Genomic DNA, 10,047 nt, shown 5'->3' with positions numbered 1-10,047 from the left:
AGAGTTACTTCCCAAATAATCCCTCATATTTTGAAACATCCGGTATTTATCTTTTCCTAATTACATTTGTATTCTTGTTCCTTTTCAAACCAAACCAAATTTTATTTCTTTTCTCTATTTAATTCTCCGTTTTCTTCTCCATTATTCCATTTGTGAATATTTTTCTCCATTGTTGTGAAATATTATTTTCCATCTCGAACCTGAAAACAATCTTCGATCAACCTAGCCTTTCTATCAGTTTAGCGTAACGTCATCAATTTCATCTCTAATCTTGCTAAGGATTGGTAAGCACCTTATCTATAAATGGAACTTCAAAGATTCTTAATATCATTATCTTGAAACTGATTTTTCATCCATTATCAATCTTTTTAATGATTTCTTGTCGAAATTCACGGTAATCTTGATAGACCTTGATAACATTTCTTAATTCTTAATTAATGTTGTTTGAAGGACTCGATTTAGGTATCCAAGACCAGATTTGATCGAAAGGGATGTCGCCGAGACACGACGGCAGTGTGTGTTCTTTACAAGTGACTCGGGCAAAACCAAGCCTAAAATAGAGCCACATGGCCAACCATAAGGGCCTGTGGACCACATGTCCCCCATCCGCGGCCATGCCCCCTTGAACCCTAGGATGATCACCTTTTACATGGCCTAGGACCCCCTACACGACCTCCCAAACAACCTTGTCACCCCTGATGCTTAATTTTGCATGACCCATATGGCCTAGCCACGCGGTGTGCATTCCATCCACACGGCCCAAGGCCTCCGACATGATCCGATAACACAGTCGTCTGTACCCTATAACTAAGATTTTACCATTTTGACCCAGAATTCTATGTTTTGATCAGATGAATCCCTAAATAAGTTCTAAACTATTTTTAGTGTTTGAAATTATGCAATTGGGTCCCTGATGATATGAAATATGTTAGAAACCTTGATTGATCGAATTAATGCGGTGTTTATTTGTATATGTATATTTGCATAAATTACGAATAATATATGTTAATATTGTATCTATACTTGTGATCGTATGATCGACGTGACCTATGTTACTGTTAATCCGAATACATGAAAAGCATGATTTTGCTACTGATTTGTCATGTATTAGTGCATTAATTGCTATCATACTTGATCTATATTAAATATATTAATTGCTATCATACTTGATCTATATTAAATATGGCGCATTGCATTGCATGGGATGAGACGATGTGATCGGAAGAAGTTTGGCAGTTTATCTGCATTCATCTATTTTGTGTGCATCCACAACCAAAGGCAAATTCCATCTACGGGTATTGCTGTGTATCCATAGCCAAAGGCAGATTCTAGTTGTAGGTTTATGCTGTATAAACTATAGCCAAAAAGCAGGTTTCATCTGCAGGACTTTTTGCTGTGAACCCACAACTAAAGGCAGATTCCAACTACGGGGACTTTTTTTGTGTCCACAGTCAAATGGAAGTTATTATCTGCGAACCAATAGTGGTTTATCCATATCCCGTTGTGTTGGAGAAAGGAGTTCTGGTTAACTCCCATTATAGTGTGTAGTGGTGAGGTAGGATCTATTGTGGTTGTGATTTGGTTGATTTGCATAGGGGTATCGATACTCGGGGCATAAATATCAATACCTTGATCTTAAAATGTATGTGCAGGAAAACAGTAACTGAATTTGGTATCGATACTTTTTTACTATGTGCAGGAAAACAGTAACTGAATTTGGTATCGATACTTTTTTACAAGTATCGATACTCAAGGTAAAAATACTGATACCTTTGTTTATGTATCGATAAAACATTTTGATTCAAAATTGAGTTGAAAAACCAGAATGCTAAAATGGTATTGATTTTCTTATTAGTATCGATATCTGACTTCCCAAAATATTGATTCCTACTATTGTGTATCAATACCTACATATTTTTTTGGAAATTTGCTATATGGTCCCTAAGCATGTATTTAAACTATTTCGAATGTTGTATGATGTTTGCCTAGTCGCAATCACATCTGAAAATGCTTAAACTAATAAAAATTGTTCTTGCTTGAAGCTATGTGTGCAAGTGGCAAAGTTACGATAATGTTGTAGTGTCATGTAACTCGGGTCTGGCGGTCGGGCTGGGTGAGGGGTGTTACAATGTCTGAGTGCAAATTTAATGGTATCCAATTCTGCATAAGTATTCATCCATGAAAAATGTGTATGAGCAACTGTTTTGAGTTAAGTGCATGTGTTAAGGCATGGGACGTCGCTTGAGACACCGGTGATAGGTGTGTATCCTTTTGCAAGTGACTCGGGGAAAAACCAAGCCTAAAATAGGGCCATATGGCCAACCACACGGGCATGTGGACCACACGTCCCCCATACGCGGCAATGCCCCCTTGAAACCCTAGGATGTGTCGATCTAATCTGGTTTAAACAATCATGGTTTTTGATGATCAAGAAACAAAACCAAAAAAAATGAAAGTATGGATTAATGATTATGTTATTTGCTTTTGATTTAAATATGAAAAAGGTTTAGGGTTTAGGGTTTAGATGTAGTCTTTTGAAATTTAAAATTGCATCCAATAATTTTTTTGTTTGCAACAAATGTCTTGACAAGTGGCAATGACAAGTGGATCTTTTGATTTACATTTTGCAATGGCAAGTTGGATACATTTCTTTCGTAGCTGCTTTGACAAGCATATTTGTAACATCTTAAAATAGGGCTTTGATGTGGCACCCTAAACTCGGCAGGAACGGTCCGACCTGAACTTGGAACGTCACATTAGTCACCAAACTGACTCTCCATTTCAAACCACCACAAACACAGTAACTGACCAATCACACCACACAATTAATCATGGAATATTTAATAAAAATCTAATATCATGCTTCCGTTGCGCTCTGATCAACAATCAACAACCACCAAACTATTAAAATTAGAATTATATGTGCATGGACCAAGTAAAACAAATTACGGACAAAACAACCAAGTACAAACCTTAAGAGTAATAACAATAGGAAAGGTCTAGAAGAGTAGGACCATGACAACAACACAACAACAATTCTTATTATAGGAATAGGCAACACAATTAAAATCCCAGCAAACAACTCTAGTAATTAATGTCAACAAAGAACAATTTTACCACTTCAACTATGTATTTCTCCACATTATTATTCTCATAATGCAATAACCAAATGCTCTCAGGGGTAAACCTCAATGAGAGATGTCAAACCCACAATAGTTGTAATTTTGTAATAACTAAAACCAGCTTCTGAAAATAGTTTAGCCCATTCTTCTTCCCGCCTCTCTTTTCCAGCCACCAATACCAACATCAACATGTCAAAAAAGAGTTGTGTTTTAGTTAAGCTTGAGGCTTCATCATTCACTTGCTCATTCTCCCTCACAACCATGTCAATTATGATCAACTTTCTTCCTACCTTGTCTTGGCTTGAAATGGCCTCTTTACATCGCTTCAAAATTGTCAAGCATCCTTCATCATTCCAATCGTGCAATACCTTCTGTTCAATTATCATTCATAATTAGCTCAAAAAACATAAAACATTAGCTAACCCACAAACTATGATTACATTTGCCTTCAAATCTTTGAATATTATCATGTGTAATGGAATTTGTTGTGCATTATTTATAAAAGTAAAAATACCAGAAAAAAATAATGCGAATAAATTTAGTAAAGCTTAACCTTTAATAAAATTGCGTCTGCTACTGGAAATGCCTCAAACATGTTGCCTCCAACATATTTCAAGTTCTTACTCCCTTGCAAGCCAGCAACAATATTAGGAAGATCAAACACAGTGCACTCCATGAGTGGAAATGTATCAGCAATGGCCTTGGCCGTAGTTCCTGTGCCACCCCCAACATCTACAAGGGAGTCCAATCCCCCAAATGCCCCTTTACACTTGTCAACTAGAACACTAGTAACCAATTGAGAATCACTAGCTAAGCCATCATTTATCAAATCTTTTAGCTGAGGATCATGGGTAAAATAGTCCCACAATGTCTTTCCATATGCAGTAGCAAATGGAGTATGATCATCATTTTGGAACCAGGTCCCTAGAAAACTCCAAGGCTTTGTTATAATAGGATCCATTGTAGCTTTCAAAGTAGGCGTTATGCAGAAGGGATTATTCTTGAGCAAAATACGAGAAGAGTTGGTAAGAACATATCCTTCTTCTTGAGCATCATTGTCTAACTTTTGGCGTGCAAAGAAGTCCGAGTGAACTAGAATGCGCATGAGCCTATAAATGTCGCATGCTTTAGCAGGGTTGAGCATCTGTAGCGCAGAAACCAGCTCCGTAATAGTCATGGGCTTGCCATGATCATGAATGATATCAAGGATGCCTAAATCAAGTGCACATTTTAGAGACATGAAGCTTACGAAGTTGAAAGCATGTCTCCAAATGTGAGCTTGTGCTTGGAGTGCCTCAATAGCATGCTCCCCATTAGCATTGCCCATATTCATCTTAGCTGACGTCTTGTTTGTTTTTAAGATCTTTTTGTTTTGAAGTGAATTATTATACGGCTCAATATGCTATTTATAGGCTATGATACTCCTGTTTGATTGGACAAGATTCCATATGGGAGCCGGGCTCTTCATCAATTTATGCACTAAAATTTAATGTTTAAAAGAATAAGTGGTTGATTTCATCAACTGTTGTAAAAAAATTAATTAAATCTCCGTGTGATGCCATATTGAAAGTGGACTTTCGATATGTGGCTCCAAGTTAAACTATCAGTACAAAGTACCGTACGGTATCAGTCCCGAGAGCATGGACCTGTTGTGATGCAAAATGATAAACAAAAGTCAGAATACATACAAACCGAAAGCTATATAGCATATGGTCAAACTCATGCAACTTGTTAGAAATTTTGGTCCTAATATAATTTTTTTCTCAACCCATAGTAAAATCTCCCCAATATATTTCATGTCTAAATGTCCCAAACTTTGAAAACCTGACCGCTACCACATAGATTAGATATATATTCAATAATATGATACATGCGCAAGCAGATAGCTATTGAGGCAAGTCAACCTATCTCCACGCCATTTTCGCCCCCCAAGTTCATGACTACCTCATTGATTTTTTTTATTTTTCTTTGAACAATATTCTCTCTCAATTTTAATCATAAAAGCAACATCGATGATGAAAAAAAAAAACCATTTTTCATAAATATTAATACGCAATCTCGTTTTAATTATACCAAAATATAACATTAAAAATATGCCGATTGAGTCTTAACTAGATTGGCATGGATATTGTTACCGAAACAGGAGGACGTGTGTTCGAGTGCGCTAAAATGTATTATCTTCCTGGTTATAGATTGAACAAAGATTATGAATAGTTCTAAGTATTATGTAAAAAAAAAGACATCAGTAACTATTTAAAAAAAAGTTAAAATCTCGAAAAAGTGAATGTCAAAACTGGGAGCCCCCTTGTTAATTTGACAAACGCATTAAATACAATATAATCGCGAGTGCAATATAAGTATAAATATATGTTCTATCAAATACAATATTATAATAGAAATAGGTAAATATATATTTTTAAATTGTTAATTTCACAAACTTATTAAATACAATACAATCACAAGTACAATATAAATATAAATATATGTTCGATCAAATACAATATTATATGATACACATAACACACGCACAATGGATAAAGAATCGGAAACAACTGGACTAAATCGAAAAGAATATGACTTCACCCCACACATGGCACACGAACTACGTAGGATGAAAACTCATACATTGCAATTACATATGACTTAAAGAGGAAGGACATTGAATACAGTGTCGGCGATCAAGTCTTCCTGAAAGTGTCCCCAAGGTGAAAGGTGTTCATGTTCGATCGAAAGGGTAAGTTAAGTCCAAAATTCATAAAACCGTACCGAATCCTTAAGAGAATCGACCCAGCTGCTTATCAATTAGAATTACCTCCCGAACTTGATCGAATCCATGACGTTTTCCATGTCTCTATGTTGAGACAGAGATCGATCCAATCCTACCCATATTATTCCAATTAAGGAGATCGAATTGAGACCGAATTTGTCCTTTGAGGAAGAACCAATTCAAATTCTTCATTGAGACGTAAAGGTTTTGAAAAGGAAATAAATTCCTCTTGTGAAAGTATTGTGACAGAACCATAGGACAGAGGAGGCTACATGGGAACCAAAAGTCACGCTTCGCCAACAGTATCCTCATCTATTCAAACTAGGTAAATTTCGAGGATGACCTAGAATTCTATGTTTTGATCAGATGTATCCCTGAATAAGTTCTGAACTATTTTTAGTGTTTGAATTATGCAATTGGATCCCTGAGGATATGAAATATGTTAGAAACCATGATCGATCGAATTAATGCAGTGTTTATTTGTATATGTATATTTGCATAAATTATGAATAGTATATGTTAATATTGTATCTATACTTGTGATCGTATGAACGACATGACTTATGTTACTATTAATCTGAACACATGAAAGCATGATTTTGCTACTGATTGGTCATGTATTAGTACATTAATTGCTATCATACTTGATCTATATTAAATATTGCCGCATTGCATTGCATGGGATGAGATGATGTGATCGGAAGAAGTTTGGCAATTTATCTGCATTTATTTGTTTTGTATCATCCACAACCAAAGGCAAATTCCATCTGTGGGTATTGCTGTGTATCCATTGCCAAATGCAGATTCTAGCTGCAGGTTTATGCTGTATAAACTATAGCCAAAAAGTAGGTTTCATCTGCAGGACTTTTTGTCTGTGAACCCACAACTAAAGGCGATTCCAACTACGGGACTTTCTCGTGTGTCCACAACAAATGGAAGTTACTATCTACGAACCAATAGTGGTTTATCCATATCCCGTTGCGTTGGAGAAGGGAGTTCTGGTTAACTCCCATTATAGTGTGTGTAGTGGTGAGGTAGGATCTATTTTGTTAAAAACCAAAACTATATGGCATTTTAAACACATGTGCATACAAAAATCTATTATTATATATATGTGTCTATATATGTTCATTGTGGGTAAATATGAAAATTTGGTTATTCTGAAAACTACTATTGTGAGTTCCGATATATTAATGGTGGTTGCTTTGAAAAATCGATACTTTGAATTGTTGTCTGATTGTGAATATTTTATGCGATATTATCTAATGCATCTTACTAACTGTTGCACTAATTTTCTCGTGATTGAACTCACACTAAGCGTTACAGCTCACTCCCCCCTTAAATTTTCATCCTTAAAGATAACCCACCAGGTTAGGAACGCATACGTGAAAATTAGAGTGTCTCGGCTCGGTTTCAAAATTTCAATTTATTAAGACTTATTATTTGGGTTATCCTATTATTATAGTTTTTGTACTACTTTATTTCGAACTATGGCATCGAACCTAGGTTTTAGATTTGAGATTTTATTTTGCATGACATTTTATTTAAAATTTTAAGATATTATGCTATAATCATTAATTTGTATGCATGAAGCCCCGGTTTTCCTTAAAACCAATAGATATCATTTCTTTTGCTAGTAAATTGAAATTAAGATTTTGAGGAATAATAAAACGGTTTGTAATCGAATTTTTCTACGAAATTAAACGAAGGTTTTAAAATGGCTGTTTTTTAAACTTCGATAACCCTGGTAGGCCATCTCGATGGCTGATGTTGTCTTCTAGATTCTGTCTAGCATCTAGGTCGAGTCGGGGAGCTTACAACACTGGTGGGCACATCATTTTTCTACTAGAACTGGTACATAACGGTACCGATCTATTTCGATATATCATTTCAAATTTATCGATATATTAAAAAAATTTAATATATATATATAAATATTTACAAATATAAAATAAATGATATTAAATAAATTTCAAATATAAAATATTCATCAATTATATAAAAATATTTATTAATGAACTCCATAAATAAAAATTTTATCATTCAAGAAATTTAAAATTAACAAGGGAAAAGAAGGTGAATATTGATGCAGAATTTACCATAATATAATTAACAAAGATTATTAGATTTTCAGTATCTAGATTAGATTACTTATTAGGATATATTCAATAATATATATGATACAAACGTAAGCACTTACGTACTAAGTCGCGTATTGAGACACGGCAACCGTCCTCGCCGTTTTATCTTCATGAATTAATGACCTCCCACCAAAATATAATATTAAATGGACAAATAATTGCTGCTTACACCAACTAAGCTAAAATCTCTAATTATTTAAAAAAAAAAACCAAACAAACAACGGTGTTAGTCAACCGATGTTCATGGCCTAATTAAAGGGTAGACGGTCACCCTTTACCGGCATAATATCTCTTTCAGTGTCTTTTAGTTATGAATTATTTAATTTAAGTTTCTTTTAACAATTTTTTAAATTTTAATCCCTTTAATTTTTAAAATTTTATTTTGGCTCCCCGTAATGAATTGTTGGATTCGCTTCTGATGGGGTTTAATCGTCAAATTCAATAGTTAATAAATTATTAATTTGAGATTTGATTTTTTTCATAATCAAGACATCCATTGTTGATAACAGTGTCACAAGTGCTTTCCATCAGCAGTAACTAAGTAATGTAAATTAGTTAAGAGCAGTTCATTGCTAGTTAAGTAGTTAAGGGTAGTTTTTTTTATTCTATTAGCGATACATTTCTAGTGTACAAGTATTGGATATCTGATTGTATTTGTTAAGTCAGATTAACGAATTTCCTCATATTTCATATCTCTAATATGGTATCAAAGTAGGCTCTTTTCTTTTTTTCCCTTCTAATTGCTCCGTTAGTTATGGATGCTGCGACTTTTCACACATCAATACTTGGAAGATTTAAAGCATTGATCACACTTTGACAATCAGATTCAATCACAATATTATCTAACCTTTGAACACAAAGCCACAATAACGCTTTGTAGACATCAAATATCTAAATAGAACGAGTATCCCAATATACAATTATTTAGTATTTATACTATATTAAAGCTTTTTGCTTAGTTCATGTCACAAGTTAACTTGAAATGTCATAAAAATCAATATGAGTATATGATACCAAATGCAATTAAAGATAATTATGTCACTAAACTTTAAATTGTAACCTATTGATCTAGTTGTTCACCTTTCCTAGGACTAGGCTAGGGAAAATAATCGTTGTACAAAAAAAGAAGAAGATATTTATATCACTACTATATAAAAGGCTTAGTTCAATGCACAACCCTCAAACTATAACACTTCTTTTAGTTAGATACATTTTTTTGTCAAATCCAGTACTGAAATTATAATTTTGTAACCATTATGGGCCCATACCATTATCACTGTTACAAAAAAACCCTTTAGCAAATTGGTAGTTGACACGTGGAATTTTTAATAATATAATAAAAATAATAATATTAGATATTTGAGCACCATCTCTGTCTAAGTGTTATGATCCAAACCTGCCCATTGTCCTCCACTTATGCAAAGATTCATAAACAAAAGTATATGTTCTTTAATTGGAGTACCAAGCCTTTCCTTATAGTTCATCAATTTCGTAAGCTTTTGCAACATAGCAAGAGGGTGTCGGGACACAATCCTAAAATCAAGCCCTAACTCAGAACTACCATTAGTGTCGCGACACGAGCCGATGGGTGTCGCGACACCGACATGACATGAGGAATTAATTAACCAAGGGTGCTCACACAACAAACTTCAATGCAAAACGTCAGCCGAATTAGGTCAATGATTGATGACCAACCCTAGGCCTATAAATAGAAGGATCTAAACACTTCATGAATAGTTTTTATTTAGCTTTGTATTCAGTTTAGTTTTTCATTAAGTTTTCATTAGTTCGTGCTTCAGTTATTAAATTATCGATTTTCTCATCTCTACTCTTGATTTCTTTTATAATGTTTATATTTTACTATCAATTTCTTTGCATGTGTTAAATCCATGGGGAACTAATCCGGTAAGGAAGATTAACGAGTGGATGTGGGATTCATTAACTTCTATTTAGAGATTCTTAGCAAACCAGTTGGTCGGGGATAGGAAGAACTTAAAACCCTAGGCTTGATGACTTT

At 34.3% G+C, this 10,047-nt stretch overlaps 1 protein-coding gene across 1 annotated transcript; it reads right to left on the bottom strand.

Annotated features, from left to right (window-relative positions):
* Positions 1-3,016: 3,016 nt before the first annotated feature.
* On the bottom strand, positions 3,017-4,500 carry LOC105778230 (probable O-methyltransferase 3). The gene is made up of 2 exons (XM_012601892.2): positions 3,676-4,500; positions 3,017-3,493 (listed from the first exon to the last, which is right to left on the bottom strand). The coding sequence occupies exons 1-2, from the start codon at positions 4,453-4,455 to the stop codon at positions 3,176-3,178; spliced, it is 1,098 nt and encodes a 365-aa protein (XP_012457346.2). The 5' UTR covers positions 4,456-4,500; the 3' UTR covers positions 3,017-3,175.
* Between the last annotated feature and the right edge of the window lie 5,547 nt (positions 4,501-10,047).

Source organism: Gossypium raimondii, chromosome 10 (genome assembly GCF_025698545.1).
Source record: "Gossypium raimondii isolate GPD5lz chromosome 10, ASM2569854v1, whole genome shotgun sequence".
Classification (NCBI taxonomy): Eukaryota; Viridiplantae; Streptophyta; class Magnoliopsida; order Malvales; family Malvaceae; genus Gossypium; species Gossypium raimondii.
This window is presented reverse-complemented; position numbering and strand designations above follow the sequence as displayed.